The 22,808-nt window shown below is 42.0% G+C and overlaps 1 protein-coding gene across 2 annotated transcripts; it reads left to right on the top strand.

Moving 5' to 3' along the window:
* The first annotated feature begins 150 nt into the window (after positions 1–150).
* On the top strand, positions 151–20,850 carry Wbp4 (WW domain binding protein 4). 2 transcript variants are annotated; one of them, XM_021181558.3, is made up of 10 exons: positions 151–441; positions 934–1,006; positions 4,253–4,315; positions 4,404–4,527; positions 8,430–8,603; positions 10,759–10,805; positions 11,312–11,387; positions 13,998–14,188; positions 15,103–15,269; positions 19,653–20,850. In XM_021181558.3, coding segments are annotated over exons 1-10 (1,125 nt in total). In that variant the 5' UTR covers positions 151–439; the 3' UTR covers positions 19,861–20,850. The 2 variants fall into 2 exon arrangements, with proteins under 2 accessions (XP_021037217.1, XP_029325204.1); XM_029469344.2 differs by lacking the exons at positions 10,759–10,805; positions 11,312–11,387.
* Positions 20,851–22,808: the final 1,958 nt, after the last annotated feature.

Here is a 22,808-nt window from a genome sequence, read left to right as displayed (position 1 = left end):
AGCCGGCAAAGCGGAGGGCGGCGCCGGCCGTGGGAACGGCGGCGTGCGGCCGGGGCTGGGGGGAGGCGATCGAGCCTCTCGGCTGCGAGCCAGCTCGGGAGTGGAGGTTCTGGATCCCGGGAGGCGTGAGGACCGCGGGATGGAGCCTGGGTCGGACGCTCGGGGCCCGCGGCTCCGGTCCCGTCGCGCTTTCGTCCCTTCTGGGTGACCTCAACCCCTTTATACCGACCCCACCTCTCAGGCGCCGCGAGTACCGCCCCGTGGGGGAGGGGAAGAGGCGGTGACACCGCGCGCGCGGGTTGGGCCGTCGCGGCCGCCGTAGTCCACCCGCGGAAACGCCGTACCGGGGCGGAGACGCCGAGACCGAGAGGTCCTGGCTTGCGCCTGCGGCGGACATCAGTGAGCGGGATCGCGGGCTGCCCGCGGAGCCGCCGCCGTCATGTGAGTCGGGTCGGATCGGGTCCGGTCGGGCTTGCGCCGCCAGGCGCCCGCTAATGGCCTCCTCCCGCCCCTCCGCTTGCCCCGGGCCGCCGGACCTGCCGGGCCGGTTCTCCGGGAGACGCGGCCGCCCTCTAGGCTGGAGCCGGGGACTCGGGTGCCGCCCCCGCCCGCCCGCCGGCTCCCGGGGCCGGGGTGGCGCTGCGGCCTCAGATGTCCAGGGGCTTTTCCCAGCCTCGAGTCCCCAGAACGAATGAATTAGCTAGAAGAGCACGGGAAAGGGAAATACTTTTGAGACTCGTATTTCTTCATCTCGGTGCAGTGTAATTTACCTTCACGGGAGAGCAGTTTTCCACGGACTTTAGCTTTACATAAATAATACAACTGCTTTGCTAAGACAGAAGTCCGAAAACAGCCTTATATCCCATTTTTTTAACAACTGTAAAAATTCCTTTCAATTTTTGGATAAGCTTAGAGTTGTTTTTATCTTTTCAGGGCCGACTACTGGAAGTCACAACCAAAGAAATTCTGTGATTACTGCAAGTGCTGGATAGCAGACAATAGGCCTGTATGAAATTTTTATTAAAATATTCACGTGATGTGTTGCTTTTTGACTTAAGTAGTGTGTATAAACCACTTTCATGTATAGTGCTCTTCATTCTTCAAAACCTAAAAAGGTTTCTTTTGTTTGATTCCCTCTTATGAAAGCTACAGCCTTCTCCTTTTCATCAATCTGACTTTGATTTTAAGGCCAAATTATTTCTGGGGCCTTTGAGGAAATGGACAGTGAGTGGGGTAATCTTGTTTATGGAATACCTGCCCCTTAAAAAAGAATATTGTAGTTTTTCCTCTTCTCCACAGGAAGGAGAACAGCATTATTCCCTGGTGAAATACAAAGGGAGCAGCTGAGCCGGGCGTGGTGGCCCACACCTTTAATCCCAGCACCCAGGAGGCAGAGGCAGGTGGATTTCTGAGTTCGAGGCCAGCCTGGTCTACAAAGTGAGTTCCAGGACAGCCAGAGCTATACAGAGAAACCCTGTCTCGAAAAACCAAGAAAAAAAAAAAGGGGGGGGGGGGAGCAGCTGGAATATACCTTATGCTGAAAGCCTTGAGCCCACTGTTTTTGCAAGTGGGGGGGGTTGATTTTTCAAGACAGGGTTTCCAGACAGCAACTCACTCAGTAGACCAGGCTAGCCTGCAGCCCACAGAGATCTGCTTGGCTTTGCTTCCCAAGTGCTGGCAATAAAGGTGTGTACCACGGCTAGACTCCTAGATCCAACTTTTTGTTTGTTTGTTTGTTGTTTTTTTGTTTTTCAAGACAGGGTTTCTCTGTATAGCCCTGGCTGTCCTGAAATTCACTCTGTAGTTGACCAGGCTGACCTCGAACTCAGAAATCGCCTGCCTCTGCCTCCCGAGTGTTGGGATTAAAGGTGTGCATCACCACGTAGATCCAACTTTTAAGGCATAAAGTAAGAAGTCAGCTGGCTTTCTTCCCTCTCAGACATTCCACAATCAGACAAGCTACTGTATCAAAAGCTGTGGGCTATGGGGACTGGAGAGATGGCTTCACAGTCAGGAAAAACTCCAGCTCTTGCAGAGGGTTGAGGTTCAGTTCCCAGTACCCCCATGGCAGTTGGACACTACCTGTAACTCCAGTTTCAGGGTGTCGGACAGCCTCTTCTGACCTCCATTAGCGGCTGTGCTCGTGTCCTTACACATTCACAGGGGCGTAGACCCACAAAATACATTTAGAAAAACTGCAGGGTCAGCAAGGGCAGAGGTGGTTCCTACTTTTAATCCCAGCATCCAGAGGCTATTAAGCAGATCTCTGAGCTCAAGGGCCGCTTGTTCTACAGAGTGAGTTCAAGGACAGCCAGATCTACACAGAGAGATCCTGTCTTGAAAAAGCAAACCCTATAGTGTCTTGCATATACATAACCGTATTACTTGGCAGAACTATTATACACCACGGAATGATGCCATATTTTGTGCTACAGTCTGCCACTACACACTACTAAATCATCTTTGGCTTTGAGAGGAGTTTTGCTCTTCCCTTTGGCTTTGCTAATAGGTGCTAAAGATTATGCATATTTTATTTGGCTTAGGCTAATCCCTAACAAAACTGCCATTAGATTTTAAAACCACATAAATTGAAAAAAATATCCGAGGAGGTATCTATGCAATAAAATAATGAGTTATAAAAATAAATTATCTTTCTAGAGGTCTGTGTGCATCTCCCTATATATCTAGTAATTTAACTATTAGTGAAAACTATTTAATTTTGAATGATGCTTTAATACAGTATTCTTTGTATGGTATAATCAGCTGTAAGTAACTCAGTATAGGAACAATAGAGACAACTGTTTGCCTTACAAACTCCAGCTTTAAAGAGGTACTCTGAGGAGTATATTAGAATAGCTCCATTAATACATCATACAGGGTTTGATTAACAGGACTTTTAGGGAATTTCTTATTTCTTTCCACCAGACATCTATAATTTGTGAGAATTTCTGGTTATGTAGGCCCCAGTGCTCAGTCAGCCATCCCTGTCCCCAGCCATCTAATTACTGTTACTCTTCAGAAGTCACCTCCCCCTTTTCCCAGGTCCATCCTTTCATTGTTTCTGTGTGCATGTATTTTATTCCATCTTGTTCACAAGGTACAGGGGTTTTTTTGGTTTTTTAACTGAACAATTGATCATGAAGTGTCTGCCATGTCAGGGAACTGTTCAATAAAAGCCTGTGGGAGCGTACACAGTTCACTTACCCAGTCCCCAGTAGATAGACTACAAAATTGTTGCTACGAACAGTCACTTTGTTTTATTACATCATTTTGCACAATGTGAGGAATTTTTTAAAGTGTGTGTGTGTTGTTGTTGTTGTTGTGGATGTTCTGTGGTATGTGAGCGGCAGAGGCCAACTTCAGGAGTCTGCTCTTCTATCATGTGGGTCCTGGGGGTTGAATCTGGTGGTCAGGTTTGGTGGTAAGCACCTTTACCCACTAAGCCATCCTACCTGCCCAAACAAGGAATTTTTAGGTATCTATTTTTCTTACTATTTTAAAAACAAAGTCTTTTACCCGCTTTGGCTTTTTGAGACTGGGTTTCTCTGTGTAGCTCTAGCTATCCTGGAACTATAGACTAAGGTGGCCTCTAACTCAGAGATCTGCCTGCCTCTGCTTCCTGAGTGCTTAAAAGATAAAACAGCACTCCAAAACTGCCCAGCTAATGCCAAGTCTTTAAGGATAATTTTTTATTTCTCTTAGAAAGACAGAGCAATGAAATTTAGAGGCTTAACTAGTTTTGACATTTGGTGTTGAAAAGTAGTGGGTGGTGGTGTGGTGTTGGTGGTGGTGTTGCTGTGGCTTTTATTTGGTGGTTGTTTTGGTTTGGGGAGATAGGGCATTTTTGTTATTATCTTTTTGTTTTGAGACACTTAAGCAAATAGCTTCAGGTGGCCTGGAACTTGACCAGTGTTCACAGTGCTGGGGTTACAGGTATATGCCACTGCCCAGCTGTGATGTCTTTCTTTTTGAAAGGCTTTGTGTCTCAAGTCCTTTTTACACTAACCTGTACTCCCTGGGTTAGTCAAGAGAGTACTGTGTTTTTCCTCCCGCGGGTGTGGTCATCCTGGCTTGTTTTAAGAACCAGAGAACACCTGGTGGGAAAGCACAATAGTCTGCATAGACCACCAGCATCATTTGATCCGAGGTCAGTTTATAGTAAACTAGTCATTTTCTATTTTTTGCCATTATGATTTTATATTTCATCCCTGTGCTTACAATTTAATAATTGTTTCCCTTTCTCATTTTCCAGAGTGTTGAGTTCCATGAAAGAGGAAAGAATCACAAGGAAAATGTGGCCAGGAGGATCAGTGAGGTAACCCCATTGCTCTTTGTTCTCTTCCTGCGCAGTGGGCAGTGGTGGTCTCTGCGCTCACTCCTGCCTTCACCCGTGTCTTACCCAGATTAAGCAGAAAAGCTTGGATAAGGCAAAGGAAGAAGAAAAGGCATCCAAGGAGTTTGCTGCCATGGAGGCAGCCGCCCTGAAGGCATACCAAGAGGATCTGAAAAGGCTCGGCTTACCCTCAGGTACATCGGCGGACGTTTCCACGTGGGAGCTCTGCACTCGGAATAGTCCAGCGCTCTTAGGATGTCCTGATAAGAATGTGGGCTTTTAGGCCAGGCGTGGTGGCGCTCATCTTTAATCCCAGCACTCAGAAGGCAGAGGCAGGCTTATTTCTGAGTTCGAGGCCAGCCTGGTCTACAGAGTGAGATCCAGGATAGCCAGGGCTATACAGAGAAACCCTGTCTCAAAAAACCAAAAAAGAATGTGGGCTTTGAAGTACTTTGGTGCTAGTGCTGGTGCTGTGGTGGTGGTGGTGGTGGTGGTGGTGGTGGTGGTGGTGGTGAGGTAAAACCTAGTATATCCTGGGGTGGTTTGAATTGGTGAGCCTTCTGCCTAGGCCTTCTGAGTACTGAATTTAAAAATTAAAAGCATGAGTCACTAGGCTGGCTTGTTTTACTTTTTACATTCACTCACTCATTTCTTTCTTTCTCTGTGTGTTTGTGTTGATGAGTATGTGGAGTTCAGAGGACAGCATAGAAGAGTCAGTTCTCTCTTGTGAGATCCAAGGATCAAGCTCGGACATGAAGCTCGGTGGCAGGCGCCTTTGTGCACTGAGCCATCTTGCTAGCCACTTTTAATGCTTCAGGGTTTTTTTTTTTTTTTTTTTTTTTTTTGATAGTTTTATTCAGATCAACCACATCGCCTTGACAGTTACATAGTCTGAGCCCCATCCTAGCTGAATGATTCATGTCTAAAACCTCGTGGTTTCTTTGTTATGACTCATTAAGTTATAGGCACTATTCAATAAAAAACAAAAAAGTAAACAAACTTGCACTTTAATTACATTTTCAAAATGGCTAAAACTGAGTTGTATCTACTTATATAATTAGCTACAATGAAGCAGTTGCTTTTGTAGACAAATAATTGACTTTACCTCAAGCAGGCAGTTTATTGAGAGTTTGGGTAAGCATGTTTTTGAACATCTCTATGTTGTTGAGTTCAGGCTCTAGAGCAGGGAGTTTTTATGAGCTTTCTTCCGTGACAGATTGTGTTGGTTACTTTTCTCATGACAAAATGCCCAACAAAACAGCCTACAGGACAGACTGCCAGCTGTGGGTCTCAGGCTCAGAGGTCTCAACCCACCACTACTGCACAGTGCTGCGTGCTCCAAATGGACACTAATGTACACATTATGGACCAGAAGCAGAGAGAGCGGGCCAAAGCCAGAAGGTAGATACAAACTTAGAAGGACTGCCCTAATGATGTCCCTCCACCAGCCAGGCCCCACCTCCTAACACTCTGTAGGCTTCAACAAGCTGGGCACCATGTCCCTAGGGCACATCGTGGATCTTGATTGTAGATCTTATGCAGTGGGTAAGATGGTCAGATGATTTTAGTGTTGTGACCTTAGCGGGCTTACCTAGATAGCATGGGTGAGGAGTCAGTTACAGGAGCATAGCTGACCCCAAACAGCTGCATCGCCACAGAGGCACAAGCCATCATAGGTTGCCACCTTAGGAACCCTGCACCAGGGCCTCTGTTCAGTTAACCTTTCCCGTATACTTGAGCATCTTCCAAGCTCACCTGTTGGGAGCAGCTGAAACACCATGGGATAACAGCTAGCACTCCATGTGTGACAGGTCCCATGAGTCCCTCTGCCTCCTTTCAGGAAACATCAGGAGTTCCATGACTGTCAGCATATTCTTGATCATCACTGTATCATGTTGTTTATTTCATTGCCACGACTGGCTTGGGCTATTTTCTACTCCAAGATAGTGGTAGGGTAGCCATGTTATACCCAGAGAGAGAAAGTCACAATACAACATCTCTATCTCCTGGCTCTTGCAATCTTTCCAGCTCTTCTTCCTGATGGAGGTTTCCTGAGCTTTGGAAGAGGCAAGATATAGAAGATTCCTTAATGAGTATTGGGTTGTCACACAACAGCAGTCACTTATTCTCAGTAATCTAACCAGTCACAACTCCATTAATAACCATGGCGCTATAAAAACTTGTCTTCTGCAGCCAAGGAGGACTGCAGCAGTGGAACTGTTGGCTATGTGATCAGTACCTGGTGGTACAGCAGAGGCCAATGGGGGAGGCCTTTCTACTCAGTCTGAGCCAGCTTTGTCAGCATGAAATGAGGCTCTTTAGTCTCTAATAAAAAGAACTTAATTATGGGCTTAGGCAGAACATTGCTTTCGTTAAATAAGAAAAATTGTCGGGTTAATGTATTCTAAATTAGTATTTAAGGAAAAGAAGGGGTATTTTTCAAAAAGCCATTTATTTAATAATGAATCAGAGTCTCACTAGTTCGTTCAAACTTGCTGCAAACTCACTATGTGATGTTAGACACATTCCCAAGTTCTGGGATTACAGGCATGGACTATTACACTCAACTGAAGATAAAAGTATTTTGGGAGGAAAAATTAGATAGGTATGTTTCTGGAGAATTGGAGAAGTGTTTGTTGAAAACTCATTAATTTCATTCATAGAGAAATGAAGGAAGGAAAGATAGATCGATTGATTCCATTTTGATGGCCCCTGGCTGTCCTGGATCTCACTATGTAGACTAGGCTGGCCTTGAACTCACAGAGCTCTGCCTGCCTCTGCCTCCCAAGTGCTGGGACTAAAGGCATGTGCCACCATGCCTGTCTTGAAATGTATATTGTGAAGAAGTGAGACGCCAGTGGAAGATGGCTTAGTAATGTTGCCTTTGTAACTTGTTGACACGCCCCAGAATTCTAGTACCCGATTCCTCTTATCATCAGCATTGGCCTTGTTGGTGTGGGCAGGATATCTGATTTTAGACAGGATTTCACATTAGTCACTGAAGATGGTCTTAAACTCCTGAGCCTTCCACCTGTGTATCCCAAGGACTGGGAGGCATGCACCATCACTCTCAGTTTCCTTTAACCTAAGTACTGCTTCCAGTAAAAAAGCACCAGAAGTCTTCAGTTGGCTCTGTGTCTGGACCATTCTGTTTAAATTATGTGCTTGCTGATTTCCACATCAGTTGTTCACTGCTGGATCCCTCCTCCGTCCAGGACTGGAGGTCTAAGCCCGGCCTGTGCTGTTAGGTACACACCGTGCTGCTGCTGAGTTACATCAACAGACATGGACTTGTTTCCGAGGAAGACTAGGATAAGTTATGGGTTGTTTTGTTTGTCTTGTTTTTGTTTTGTTGTTGAGGTTATGCTGAGATTAAATCTACAGCCTTGGGCATTCTTGGTAGGTATACTAGCACTGGGCCACACGCACTTCCCAGACCCTAGGGTGACTTATTGTTTGGTAAAAGTAATAACCCTTATTAAACTTCCTTTATATATTCTTGCATGATTGTATCTCAGATAATGTCATTATAATGTGTTTTGTTCCCAAAGAGAATCTTGTCACATTTTTTGTTTTGTTTTGTTTTTTAGTTTTTTGGAGACAGGGTTTCTCTGTATAGCCCTGGCTGTCCTGGAACTCACTCTGTAGACCAGACTGGCCTCGAACTCAGAAATCCACCTGCCTCTGCCTCCCAAGTGCTGGGATTACAGGCATGCGCCACCACTGCCTGGCTTTGTGTTGTTTTTTAAAGCTTTCTTTATATATCATTTATGTGAGTACACTGTCACTGTCTTCAGACACACCAGAAGAGAGCATCGTATCCCATTACAGATGATTCTGAGCCACCATGTGGTTGCTGGGAATTGAAATCAGGACCTCTGGAAAAGCATCCAGTGGCCTTAAATCTTTGAGCCATATTTCCAGCCCGTTTGTTTTGCTTTTTAAAAAAATGTTGTCTAGGCTGGTCTCAAACACATAGTTGTCCTGCCTCAGCCTCCTGAGGAGCTGAAATTACAGGGTGGCTGGCTTTGCCAGGTTTCTGACTGATAGAACATTTAAAAAGATACAGTTGCCCGTCTTTATCTTTTTTTTCTAGACATTCCAGAGCCAACTGTATCCCCAGTCATCAGCACTGTCCAACCCACCCCTACGTCACATCAACAGAAAGAGAAGAGAAAGAAGAAGAAAAAGAAAGAAGCTTCAAAGGGTAGATGGGTGGAAGGCGTGACAGCCGACGGCCACTGTTACTATTATGATCTCATCACAGGAGGTATGCTACTGAAGCACAGACTACAAGATAATCGGAAAACACAGTATTTTTTATGTTGAGGTTTTGGTTTTTTGTTTGTTTTTCGAGACAGGGTTTATCTGTAAAGCCCCGGCTGTCCTGGAACTTACTTTGTAGACCAGGCTGGCCTCGAACTCAGAAATCCTCCTGCCTCTGCCTCCCAAGTGCTGGGATTAAAGGCATGCGCTACCACGTCCGGCTATGTTGAGGTTTCTATTCAATATAAGAATATGTTAAAGCCGGGCGTGGTGGCGCACGCCTTTAATCCCAGCACTCGGGAGGCAGAGGCAGGCGGATTTCTGAGTTTGAGGCCAGCCTGGTCTACAAAGTGAGTGTCAGGACAGCCAGGGCTACACAGAGAAACCCTGTCTCGAAAAACCAAAAAAAAAAAAAAAAAAAAAAGAATATGTTAAGCAGTGAGAAACCGTAACTTCATTTTTACCACAGAGCTTAGAATATTGTGTGCGTTTTGTGGTGATGCACACCCTCTATTCCAGCACTCAGAAAGCTGAGGCAGGAGGACTGAGACAAGGTAAGAGATTAGCCTAGAATGCATAGTGAGATCTAGGCTAGCCTGGAGTGCAGGGTAAGACTCTGCCTCAAAAGGAAAAAAAAACCTGAAGAGTATCCTGCTTATTGCAAATCAGTGTCGTGATTAATCTTACAAGTTGCTTACAAATGAACTTTCTGTTTTCTCAATAAAAAAAAATTGAAACTATACAAAAATAGAGCACTTTACCTGAAAGTAAACTATTCATATCTGTAAGGGTCTTGAAATGAAATGCCTATAGGAAAGGTTTTCTAACTGTTAGACATTATTACTTCTGGGCTGCACTGTCTTAAGTGAAATGCATATTGTGGTTGAACATTAAATCAACCAGAAATACACACTTGGGCTGCACAGTTTGTTTTTGTTTTATTGTTTTTCAGCTTCACTCTCGAGCTATTTTTCTTGTCTGTCGTCATGTGCCTCCTTTTCTTCACCGTCCTAGTTTGTGTATTCTTGTCCTTGATAACTTCTTTTTAATGTCTTCATTCTTCATCTCTCACTCTCTCTTTACTCAAGACAACAGAATACCATCCCTTTCCTTTAAAACATACTAAGCTGACCCATTTGCACACAGGGGAAATGAGACATAAGAACTAACTGGTTCTTAATACTGATAGAATACTCGAAGATGTAAAGGTGAAACAGAAATGAACGGCCCTCAAAAGCTAGGGTCTCACTGTGTAGAACAGGCTGACCTGAAACTCAGAGAGCTCTGCCTGCTTCTCCCTCCCAGTGCAGCACCACAGTGGGGGAGGGAGGATACATGACTTTAAGGACTTGGACAGGGGTTGACTGGCTTCGAGTTCATAGTGGTACATTTGACTCAGCTTCTCAGATGCTGGTATTGCAAAGATGTGTCACTGTGCTTACTTGCACTATGTTTTTACGTGAATAGATGTCTTAGTTACTTTTCTATTGCTGTGACAAAACACATGACCAAGGCAACTCATCAAAGAAAGCATTCAAATGGGGCTCACGGCCCTAGAGGTGAAAAGCCCATAACCATCATGGCAGAGAGCATGCATAGCAGCAGGCAGGCCTGGTGCCGGAGCAGTAACAGAGCTTACTTCCCATCACAGTGCAGGCTTTGAAACCTTAAAGTCCATCCCCAGCAACACACTTCCTCCCACAAGGCCATACTTCCTAATGCTTCCCAAATAATTCCACCAGCCCGGGACCCAAGGCTTCAATTTTTGAGCCTCTGAGGCCATTCTCATTTAAACTACCACAATACTCAAGGCATCTCACAGAAGAAATAAAGATCACATAAATATAGGAAAAATAAATCAATAACGTACCAAGTCTAAATTCCTTAATCTCTGAGAAAAGTCCTACCCAAACCTCATAATTACTGTGGAAGTTTCGACAACTCTTAGTCATTCTGCCATTTCTTCTAAATGATGTACCATTCACGTGTTTTTTTGTGCAGTACCACTAAGGATATATGTTATTTCTTTCATTTTTCAATAATAAACTATTTTGTAGTGTTTTGTATATAATGACTCCCTTGTGGCTTTTACCTAATTAAATTTTGGTGACTTGTTTTATTTAAGAGCATAATTATTTTATAATATATTTTGTTTTAAGCATCTCAATGGGAGAAGCCAGAAGGATTTCAAGGGAATTTGAAAAAGGTAACTGTAGCATAATGTTGTTTTATTCTTCCAAGTGACTGGCTTCTAGGGGTGGGGGAGTTTGGGGTTAGGTGGCTGGGGTTTGTGGCACTGGATCTAAGGGCTTTTGAGAATGGCCAGCACTCTATCCTAAGCTAAACAAACTCCCAGACTGGCTGCTGTGACTTTTTGTAGAATTTTGTTAAGCAAATTTATTTCCAAATTCTGCACATATGCACGCACATGCACACACCAAACCCTATTGAGGATAAATATTATGAGTTGATTTGCAGTCATTTGTTGTTCACATGTCTTCCCAGTGGACAGAGTTCCTGGCTTTGAGAGGTGAGACAGTCTGTTTGAAAGTTGGTAGTGACTAACAGAAGCCAGACTGTTGCCATGAGCTTTATCACCTCTCTTGACTCCCAGGGGCTAGGTAGAGAAGAAAGCATAGGCAAATTTGCCTTAGTTATTCAGTAGGAAGCCATGATCATTATTTTCAGTGTACTGTTTTCCCTTCCCATTAGACAGCAGCAGAGGCCGTTTGGGTAGAAGGCCTAAGTGAGGACGGTTACGCCTATTATTATAACACAGAGACAGGAGGTGAGTGCTGCCGTGGACTGTTTTAACTAAGAATATACCCGACTGCATGTGAACTAATACACATCTAAACTTGAAAGCTTTAATAAGTGTTTCTATAGGAAGTATATATTATCTTTTATAAGGGATACTTAAAACCTTTCTATATATAATATGTTGTATTATGTATCTATGTTGTTCCTTTTATTTTTTTTTTTAGTGTGTTTGGCTATTTTGCCTGCATGAATTTCTGGTCACCACATGTGAGCCTGGTGCTTAAGGAAGCCAGAGCAAATGATTAGATTTCCTAGAACTAAAGTTATGGTTGGTATGAGTTACCATGTGGGTGCTAGAATTGAACCCAGGTCTTCTCTGAGAGCAGCAAGAATTAACTGCTGAGCCAGCTCTCTCTGTCACTTAATGTTATTCAGGTTTTAAAGAGAGTCTTCAATTCTAAAATTACCGGGTCTTATGATTTAATAATTTCCCTCTGAGTGTCTATAGTTATCTCCTACTTCAACTTTTGTCATGGTGAGGCTCCGACTTGAGACCTAATGCAGGCGAGCATATATGTTCTAATTGAAGGACACCAAGGCCCTCACCACTTTCTCTTAAGAAAATGAAGCCGGGCGTGGTGGTGCTCACTTTTCATCCCAGCACTCGGGAGTCAGAGGCAGGCTTATTTCTGAGTTTGAGGCCAGCCTGGTCTACAAAAGTGAGTTCCAGGACAGCCAGGGCTATACAGAGAAACCCTATCTCGAAAAACCAAAAAAAGAAAAAAGAGAAAACAAAATTGGTGTTAGAGATGTCACTTACCTGATAGACCATTTGCCTAGCATGCACAGTCTTAGGCTCAATCTGTAGCGCTACATAAATGGTATGGGGGCTCGGAGGGTAACTTGATGAGTACAGTGTATGCTGTCCCAAGTATGAGAGCCTGAGTTCAAATCCCTAGCCTCCACATGGTGAGGTGTGGAAGCAAGCACTTGTTACCCCAACACTGGGTGAGCAGAGATGGGCAAATCCCACGGCTTGTTGGCTAGCCAGTTTAGGTTCCGTGAGAGACCCTATCTAGAAAGAGGGGGAGGGGAGTAGGGAAAGGAAAGAAAAGAAAGAGAAAGAAACATACATAGCTGGGGGGGGGGGGGATGATAGGGGAAGGTACCAGAAGTAGTCCTCTGGCCTCTACATACAGATGCATAGGCAAGCACACCCACACATATGCATACACCTAGAAGAATATACCATATACTCAAAAACAAAGCAGGTGTAATCAAACATGCCTATAATCCTATATTAGGAAGTTGGAGTCGGGAAACTCCTGCCATACAAAGATAAAAGTAAATAAATTCTTACAAAAATCACAGAATTTCTCAGTTAAGTCTTTGCTGTTCCTTTTCTGGCTTTTGAGACCATCTCAACCTGACTTCCAACTCAATAGTTCCCTGAGTAGGACCTTGAAGTCATGATGCTCCTGCCTCAAGGGCTGCAGTTACAGGGCTGTGCCACCATACCCAGCTAGTCTTCAATGTTTCTTGTACCTGGACTTCAACTATTTTAAATAATGTCTTTTTTCTCCTACCATATATTTTATGTTCAGGTTCATATCCAACAGGACTGGAGAAAAGAAAGTCGTAGGGTTGGGGAGCACAGAAGATATTAAAACTTAGCCGTGTTCTTCTTGATATTTATGACAGTGTACAGTGCAGGAAGGTTGCCATTGGGTAGTTACGTTCCTTCAGTGAAATGGCCTCGAGTTTCTCCGCCACGTATCACTGGGTATCTATCTGCCCTTGTCAGTCTTCAGCTTTCCTTTCTGCTGTCAGCTCGGTATCTCCCTTAATCTGTGTTTTTAAATTCTTACTGCCCAAACCCTGTATTCAATCTTTTAGGAAGAAATAGCCTTTTGCCCAGTGAAAGCAGTGTTTCTGTACCACATAAGTAAAGTATTGGGTTTTTAGAAAGAGCCTAAGAAGTATGTTCTCTGGGGTTGGGAGGAGTGTAATCCTGATCAGTGTAATTTGTAGCCATTTTTATGCTTGATTGTTAAGTCAGGGTCTTACTTTGTAGCTGGCTGATTCTAAATCATGAAAACCAGGCAGACCTTGAACTTAGAAATCCCCCCTCCTCTGTCTCCTAGTCTCCTTCACTCTTAAAATTGTCTTTACTGGGAACAAATTGTATCTTTTTTTTTTCCCTTTTATTAAACTAAAAATAGAGATGAGAAGAAACATTGTAGTTCCTTTAAAAGCACAGTGACCACTAGATGGCAGAGGAGCTCAGCCAGCTGAGATTCCATTACTAGTAAAGTAGCAAATTCAGATTGAAAACTCCAGGAAATCTTTGTGAGAAGTTTCTGGAAATATTTGTAAAGTCATTATCATTATGGTTCTTGAAATTGTTTTCAGATAAACTGGGGATTTTTAAAACTCTTACCCCCTTCCCAAGTTCTTTCCCATTTAGAGTTAGTTTATAAGTTTAGTAAGTGCAGACTCTCCTAAATTTTCTGAACAATAAAAGATAAAGTATAGATATAAAAATGCTTTATTATTTGGTGGTAGTAGATGATAAAATGTTATATTGCTGAGAAGTATTGCTAAATAAGTAATACAGTTATTAAAATGTGTTGAGCAGAATCCAAATGGGAAAAGCCTGATGATTTCATTCCACATGGTGGGGATGTGCTTTCTAGTAAGGACAGTGAAAAGTTACCCGACACTCTAGAAGACTCCAAATCATCCGAGTCTCACAGCGATTCTGAAGGGGAACAGAAGAAAGCTGGAGAGGCCTCGACAGAGACGAAGAAGCTGATCATCAGGTTTAAGGTGGGGTCTTACTTGACTTTCCACAGACCTTTGCAGGCTGACTCCGTGCGTCTGTTACTCCTGGTCAGCTCCAATCTGAAAATACGAAACAGAAAAAGGATTCATAGATTTTAACTTGTATGACACGATGAAATCTTACATTACAGTGAATTGATGAAGTTTGCCATTTACTCCTGTAGTTAATCTCTTGCTGTACCTGACTTATAAACTAAACTTACCATTATTGGATGTGTGTGGTTTGATATAGTGGATTTAGGCATCTACCCAGTGGAGATGTTGAAATGAGGCCAGCTAGGGCATCACAGTGAGACCCTGTCTAGGGAAAGGGAACAAAACAAGCATCTTGCAGAGCATGTGGCACAGGATAAGCAAAGATGGGTAAACTCCAAGTTCAGCCCGGCCTGGGCTGCATAAGGAATGAGTTAGGAATCATTGTAGTATACAAAAGAAGTTCCAGTCAGGTGACTCGTGGCTGTGTAATTTGCAAAGAGGCTGAAACCCCAGTACATGTATGGTGTTCACACAAAGGTGGAAAGTAGGTTAAAAGGCTTTCTTAGCCCGGTGAAGAGAGAATCTCCCCCAGGACATCTGTAGTGACTGCTTCTGGCCCGAAAGGGAGTCGTCGTCAGTTTTTCTGTGTAATCCTGGCTGTCCTGGACTTGCTTAAAGGCATGTGCCACCATCGTCTTTATGTATCATCATGGTACATTTTTTAAAAGCATCATTAAACACAATGCATTAAAGTTTCACACATAGTTCTTCCATGTACATGTATTGTGTAGTGTGAAAACTTAAACCATTAAGTGAATGATTATTAGTGTTGTTAATGAGACTTTTTAAAGAAGTTAAGACATTTTTAGAGGTTGACTGTAGCTTTGCTTGAAGTGTATTATTTATTGGCCTTTGCATTACAGGAAAAAAATAAAAGTACTGAGAAAAGAATTGGCCCAGAAATACAAAAAGAAAAAAGTACTCCAAAACAGAATCCATCAAATACAAATGAAGAAAAACCCAAAACTCTTAAGAAATCGACAAACCCTTATGGGGAATGGCAAGAAATTAAACAAGAGGCTGAGTCTCAGTAAGTACCCGAGGTGTCACCCATTGCTGTGTCCACGAACCTCAGCACACTGCTGTCAGAAGTCTCAGGTGTGCTCTGCTCTTTATTACATTCTTGGGATATTTTTTAAGAGATTTATTTATATGAGTACACTGTCACTCTCTTCAGATACACCAAAAGAAGGCATTGGATCCCATTACAGATGATTGTCAGCCACCATGTAGTTGCTGGGAATTGAACTCAGGACCTGGGGAAGAGCAGTCAGTGCTCTTAACATCTTAGCCATCTCTCTATCCCTGAATATATTTTTTTTAATTTATGTATGTATGTATGTATGTATGTTTAATTTATGTATGTATGTATGTATTTTTTTAATTTATTTATGTATGAATGTTCTATGTGCATATATGGTGTATACCAGAAGAGGGCATCAGATCCATTATATATAGTTGTGAGCCACCATGTGGTTCCTGGGAATTGAACTCAAAACCTCTGGAAGAGCAGATAGTGTTCTTAACCACTAAGCCATCTGTCCAGCGCCCATTCTTAAAATATTTCTAATTTTGCTTTCTTTCATTCCTAGAATATTTTTACTTTTAAAAGATGAAAAAGTGGTTGCTTTAAGCCAACTTAGTGATTGTTCTGTGTCCAAAGCATGACATTTCTAGTGACCACAGTCACACACTCAGCAACAGTTTTTATCAGAAAAACAAATGCTTGGAGCAAATATTCTGCAAGACACTTAACTACAGAATGCATTTGAAAGAAAAGAAAAGTGTTTACCCTTATTCTCTTGAAGTGTCTGACTATACTTCAAAGTGTTCTGTGTATATTATTACCCAAAGTGTATTGTGGGTGTGAATTTTGTTTTTGTTGGTTTGGTTTGGTTTGGTTTTCTTGAGTCTTGTGTAGCCTGATCTGGTTCCACCTCAAGGGTGCTAGTATTAACAGGTGTACCACTATACCTGGCTCTAAACGTCAAAGCTTTTAAGCTCATACTCAAAGTAGCAGAAGAGGTTATCAGTAGTTAAGCACAACCTGATTTATGTTACTGACTTAACTGCTCAAATATGTTTTCTTTTTAGAGGCGTTTATTTTACCAGGTAAATACATGTCACTATCAGGCAATCATTTTAGTATTTTGGGGTATCTTTATTGTTTTGATTTGGTTTTTTTTAACCTTTAAGGGAACCTTCAAGGTGAAGGGAAAGTATATGGATAAAGTAGATACTATTTAAAGCCGTGCTTTGAAATGGTAGTGTAGGACGGATACTTTTTAAAGATTTATTTTATTTATATGAATACACTGTAGCTGTCTTCAGACACACCAGAAGAGAGCATCAGATCCCATTACAGATGATTGTGAGCAACCATGTGGTTGCTGGGAATTGAACTCAGGACCTCTGGAAGAGCAGTCAGTGCTCTTAACCTCTGAGCCATCTCTCCAACCCGGATGTATTTTAATATACTTCCATAATGAATTGTTTATTATTAAAGTTCTTGGCCAAGGATGGCGCCCATAACACAAGCACTTAGGAGACAGAGGCAGGATTTCCCTCAGAAGCATACACTACAGAGTGAAATGCATATCTCAAAAAGTTGTCAAAACCAAAGCCTGCCCTTTAATGGACAAGTTGTACTTTTTTGTACAGTAATGCAAGTCCTGGGCAGCTCTGTAAGACGCCCTCTTCTGGCCTCCGCAGGCACTACATATACATGTGCACAGACACTCAGACACAAAATTTAAAAACAGCAAGAAACTGAAGAGAACTTACACTAGCAGCTTGACAGCACTCCTGAAAGCTCTAGAACAAAAAGAAGCAAATACACCCAAGAGGGTTAGGCAGCAGGAAATAATCAGACCAAATAGAAACAAAAAGAACTATACAAAGAATCAACAAAACCAGGAGCTGATTTTTTGAGAAAATGAACAAGATAGATAAAGCCTTAACCAGACTAAGCAGAAGGCACAGAGACAGTAATCAAATTAATAAAATCAGAACTGAAAAGGGAGACATAACAATGAAGTATATCTTAAAAATAACTATTCTGTTTGTTGAATGTCAACAGTTGAAAATCATGTTCTACAAACATCATGGAAATATTATTGATAATTTTTCTCACTGTGCTTGAAATTAGCATTTTCTTAATGTTTAACTTCAAAGAGTTTTTGCTGTTTTAAAATTTTTAAAGTATATTTACTGATAAAACAAAAAATACAACAACTTTTTAGACATATGGCATAAAAAGTGTTACAGATGTATCTTATAATCCTACAGGTCAGACAGTTAATGGAGAGATCTAACAGGCCTTCAAAGGAAATGCTCACAGAACAGAAGTGGGCTATGGATTGTCCCAAAGGTAGATTAAATAGTGCTTTATAACCCAGCTGCTGAAAAGCACTGCTGAATTAGATCAGCGTAAATATATGATAACCTCAGAATGGAAGGCAGGGAATGTGTTGCATGGGAGAAGAGAATATGCTCTTATTTCATCAGGAAAAGAAAAGCTAAGGATTCCTTCAAAATGAATAAAAATTAGATTTGACCAGTGGAGACTTCTTGAAGATTGTAAAAAAAAAAAATAGCTACAGCAGTTAACTTTATCATGAACCAATCAATTCCTTACTCCCAAACTCATCAGTAGTAATTCTGAATAGGCATGAATAGTCAGTGGTTTCTGGAAGGAAAAAGCTGATGATAAAACAAATCCTTATGCTGATCTTGAAAGAAGAGAATGGTTACAGACCAATGAGAGTATTTCTCCTCCAGGGTCTCATGTGTCTGGTGGGCAGAAGACACCGAGCATAGCTACTATAAAATAGCAATAAAGACTTATTTATTTAGAGTTCTTAAGTTATCAAGAGTACTTACTGCTCTTGAAGAGAGGACCTGGGTTTGGTTCCCAGTACCGACATTGTGGCTAACAACCAACTGTAACTCTTGTTTCAGATGATCTGACACCTCCTTCTGGCCCCTGTGGACATTTTACACATGTGGTACACAGATGATATACATGCAGGCAAAACATCTGTTACACATAAAATCTAAAGTGGGGTCTCAGAGGCATACTTTCAAAACGAACTAGATTCTTCATCTCTCCCCTGCTTTTCCCTATTTGCTAGCTTTATTCTCTGTCTTCTGAATTTTTCTTTCCAAGAAAGATGGTATTTGGTGTCCAGTAGTTTATTTTAGTCTCAACCACTGAATATGATGATCTTTCTCGCTATCCAGAAATCTCATGGGTGGAATTGATTAGCTAACTCTTTCATAGACCAGTTGACTGTATTTAAGGCACTGTTTCTCAGCCCATGGATCATGACCCCTTTAGAGGGCAGAACAACCTTTTCACAGGGATTGCTTTTTTTTTTTTTTTTTTTTAAGATTTATTTATTTATTTATTATATGTAAGTACACTGTAGCTGTCTTCAGACACTCCAGAAGAGGGAGTCAGATCTCCTTGCGGATGGTTGTGAGCCGCCATGTGGTTGCTGGGATTTGAACTCCTGACCTTCGGAAGAGCAGTCGGGTGCTCTTACCCACTGAGCCATCTCACCAGCCCAGGGATTGCTTTAAACCATCAGAAAACACAGATATTTACATTGAGATTCATAACAGTAGTAAAATAACAGTTATAAAGTAGCAACAAAAGTCATTTTTTGGTTGGTGGCCACCACAATGAGTGGAACTGTATTAAAGAGTCAATGCATTAGGTAGGTTGAGAACTACTGCTCTAGAGAATAAGATACTGAAAGACTCATGTTAAGCAGGTAACTGATTTCTGGCCCAGCCAGATTGTTTATAGATAGTTGAAGGGCTAGTTTTCAGAGTAAAAAAGATGTTAGGCAAATAGTCCATTTAGTCTTCTATAATAGGACATTAAGATTCTATTCTTTCCATCTTATATTATGTAAACTTTCAAAATCTCTGTCAGTCCATGGCAAAACCAGTTTCCACAACTTCCCTATTACCTATTTATACTGCATGACATATACGAACAGTGTGTAATAAGGTGTTGTGTTCTTTGTGCAGCAGAAATACAACAAATGAGACTCATCCTAGCACATGTTCATCTGAGGCAGAGTTGAGTGTTTTGAGACTAACGTCAGCATTATAAATGTAGAGCCAGGCAATACACACCTAACTCAGGATTGGAGGGACGGATTCAGAGGCTTGGGAGCTTGAAGTCATCTAGAGTAACATCAGAGAGTATACGGTTATCCAGGAATACATGAAATGCTGTCTTTAAAACCCAAAACAGAAGTAGCTTAGTGTTCCCAGGTGACCAGCTTCTGATGTATCCTCGGTCACCATTGAGAAGGGGCTTGTGGTGCCTGGGTGGCTTATGGTTCGTATGCAAGTAATTACCGTACTCTGTCAGCTAACAGCTTTCTCTCTGCTCCAGAGAAGAAGTCGATTTGGAACTTCCAAGCACTGAAGGTGAATGTCTATCAACTTCAGAAGCTGGCGTTGGGGAAATCAAAGTGGTATTTAAAGAGAAAACAGTTTCTTCTCTGGGAGTTGCAGCAGATGGAGTGGCCCCGGTCTTCAAAAAGAGAAGACTTGAAAATGGAAAATCTCGAAACTTAAGACAGCGAGGTGACGATGAGTGACTGTGAATATGGACGGAAGGCGTGTCCTTTCCAAGCTGCTCTGTGAAGCTGTGGAGAGGAGGCGTGTCCTTTCCAAGCTCCTGTGCTTTGAATACTGTAGTGCTGCAGTTTACATTTATGCTAAATATATTTTATGTGAATCAAAATAAATCTTTTTTCATGTGAAATTTATTTTTGTTCCTTAAGTGGTAGCCTACCACATTGCATTGTAATACAGTGTATTATGTTCAATGTCTAAAATTGCTAATTATATAATAATTTAAGATGCTATGTATCTGTTATTTAAAACATGGGGAAGACCTTTGCTCTGTTCTTACTTATAAACATATTTATTCTGCATTGAAAATGCATTATTTCCATATGCTGAAATTAACTTGTTACCTGAGAAGAAAGAAATCAGACACCGATGTGCACAGCCCAAGACAATGTGGTTTTGACAGTCCTTTCTGAAGCCTGGATGTAGAAAACTGCAGATCAGCTTGTCTTACTCCATTTAGGACGGAAGACCAGGAGAAGGATGCACCTGAGCACTGAAGTGCAGAGTGACTGCTGGACCAAGGGTTGAAACCTGTGCTTGCCCCAGGTCAGCTTACAGCTGTAGTATCTCACAACCATTTTAACATGGGGCCAAGCCTTGGGGGACTAGAGATAGGAGGGCAGCCTCTGCCCTACCATTGGTTACATTCTGGCATAGCCCTTTCCCAGTCTGGCGAGCTTTTCATAGCCCTGGATCCATTGGAAGGTTTATCTAAGTTAACCTCAGAAGGCTTGAACTGAAATAGGTTGCATTGTCCACTTAGATGTTCCCCATTTCCTGGTTCCATTTCTTCAAGTAGAAGTTTCATTTCTACTTGAAGTACTTCCCTTTATTACTTTTGAATATTTTTAATCATTTCTCTTAAGTTGTACAGTACCTTTTGGTAGCAAATATGTCTTTTTACAATTGTTAGTGTACATGTAAAAATAGCTTATTAAAAACCATAAAGTAAATATTGGGGTCTCTTTTTCTTCTAATATACATCAAAGTTACCTTAACATTGACAAAACAGTATTTGAAGATTAGGCTTGACAATCACTCAGGCTGAAACTCTGCATTTTGCGGCATTTTAATTTTTGTTTTGTTAAGAGGTTTGCTGTGTTGCCCTTCAGGACTAACCTCAAGTCCAGATCCTCTGACCTAAGAGTACTCAAGAACCCTGGAATTAGGGGCTGGTGAGCCAGCTCAGTGGGTAAGAGCACCGACTGCTCTACTAAAGGTCCTGAGTTCAAATCCCAGCAACCACATGGTGGCTCACAATCACCCATAATGAGAGCTGACACCCTCTTCTGGTGTGTCTGAAGTCAGCTACAGTGTACTTATGTATAATAAATCTTTAAAAGAAAAAGAATATTAATGGGTATATCATGATACCTGACTGATAGTTGAGTAGTCTTTGACTAGGGTGGCCAAGGGTTTAAGTCAGGGCCTTACTATGCATTGCATATCTGGCTGCCTTCAAACTTGCAATTACCCTCCTGCCTAAAACCTTAGTGCTGGGATTGTTGGCATGAGCCAACACACCCCACTGCTTTATTGGAGGTTTTTGTAGTTGATTGGCTTCTGCTTTTAGTTAGTTAGTTGGCTTGCTTTGATGGGGGGGGGGGGAGTATTGTTCGTTTTGTTTTGTCTGAGACCCTCTTGTCTGCCAGGCTAGTCTGGAACAACTCCCTCCTAAAGTAGCTTGGCTGAAGATGACCTTAAACTTGTGACTCTCCTGTTTTCCACTTCCCGGGAGCTACAGGTGTATGCCATCCCTCCCAGTTTCTGCGGTGCTAGACGGAGCAAGCACCAATGGAGCTATGTTCTGTTTTTCAGTTTTTAATAGGCCATTTGTTATGTCTCTGAGGAATATATATTAGTCCTTGATTCTTTTCAAGTTGGAAAATACTAGAAGTGGAACCAGTGCTTTTATATTTTATCCACATTTAGCTCCTATAAAATAAAATATTGAAGACATTTGCTAAGTCTGTCTTTGTTTCTCTGAGACAGGACCTCACTATTCCTGGGGGACCTGTAATGACGGCAATGATTTGCTGCTGCGTTTTGGTTTGGTTTGGTTTGGTTTTTTGATAGCGAGAGTGTGTGTGTATGTTTACCTCATGTGTTCAGGAGTCTAAGGAGAGAATGTCAGATCCCATGAAACAAGTTTCAGGTGGTTGTAAGCCTCCATAATGGTGCTGGGAACTGAACTCAGGTCTTCTGCAAGAGCAGTAGGAGCACTGAACCACTGAGCCGGCTTTCGTCAGCCCTGCCTCCTGGCTTTTTGACACACCATCTCTCTACGTAGCCTTAGATTTCCTGGAACTCATTATATAGACCTGGCTGGCCTCACAGAGATCCACCTTCCTTTGCCTCTTGAGTGCTGGGATCAAAGGTGTGCACCACTATGCCTGCCAGACCCCTGTTGCTATTTGTACGTATTTGTCTTGTTGGTTCTTAAAATGTTCTTGTTACCCAAATGAAAGTCTTTTTTTGTAATTTCTCAATGTGTTTAGCATATTGACTACAATAAATGTTAAAGTTTATTAGAATAATGAATTGTTGAAGAGAAAGCTCCTGCTTTAAGTAATTTAACATCAGGTCTGATGAACTATCAAAATGTCAAGAGACTCCTAAAATAATTGTGAACATGAACCTATTTTCTTTTTTAGGATGCATCAATTGATTTTCTCAGATTCCCAACAAGATATAGACACATATACTAGGCACGGTGGCACATGCCATTAATCCCAGCAAAGGCAGGCAGTGATATCTGAGTCCTGGTTTACAAAGTAGATTCCACTACAGCCAGGATAAGAAAATGAGAGTGTCTCTAAACAAACAAACAGAACTGTCCTAAATTAAGTGCATAAGACAAGTTAAAACTTACCAATGTCTTCTTTTTTAGGATTATTCATTTCATGTATAT

The sequence above is a fragment of the Mus caroli genome, unplaced genomic scaffold (assembly GCF_978045245.1).
Source record: "Mus caroli unplaced genomic scaffold, Mus_caroli_1 scaffold_12, whole genome shotgun sequence".
Classification (NCBI taxonomy): Eukaryota; Metazoa; Chordata; class Mammalia; order Rodentia; family Muridae; genus Mus; species Mus caroli.
The sequence above is the reverse complement of the archived record's forward strand: the minus strand, read 5'-3'. Positions and strand labels throughout refer to the sequence as shown.

What these genes read in the sequence shown, in the direction of transcription:
- Wbp4 (XM_021181558.3), top strand. An exon ending in TTATAACACAGAGACAGGAG is followed by an intron (nt 11,388 to 13,997) that starts GTGAGTGCTGCC and finishes TGTGTTGAGCAG; the next exon opens with AATCCAAATGGGAAAAGCCT. An exon ending in AAACAAGAGGCTGAGTCTCA is followed by an intron (nt 15,270 to 19,652) that starts GTAAGTACCCGA and finishes TCTCTGCTCCAG; the next exon opens with AGAAGAAGTCGATTTGGAAC.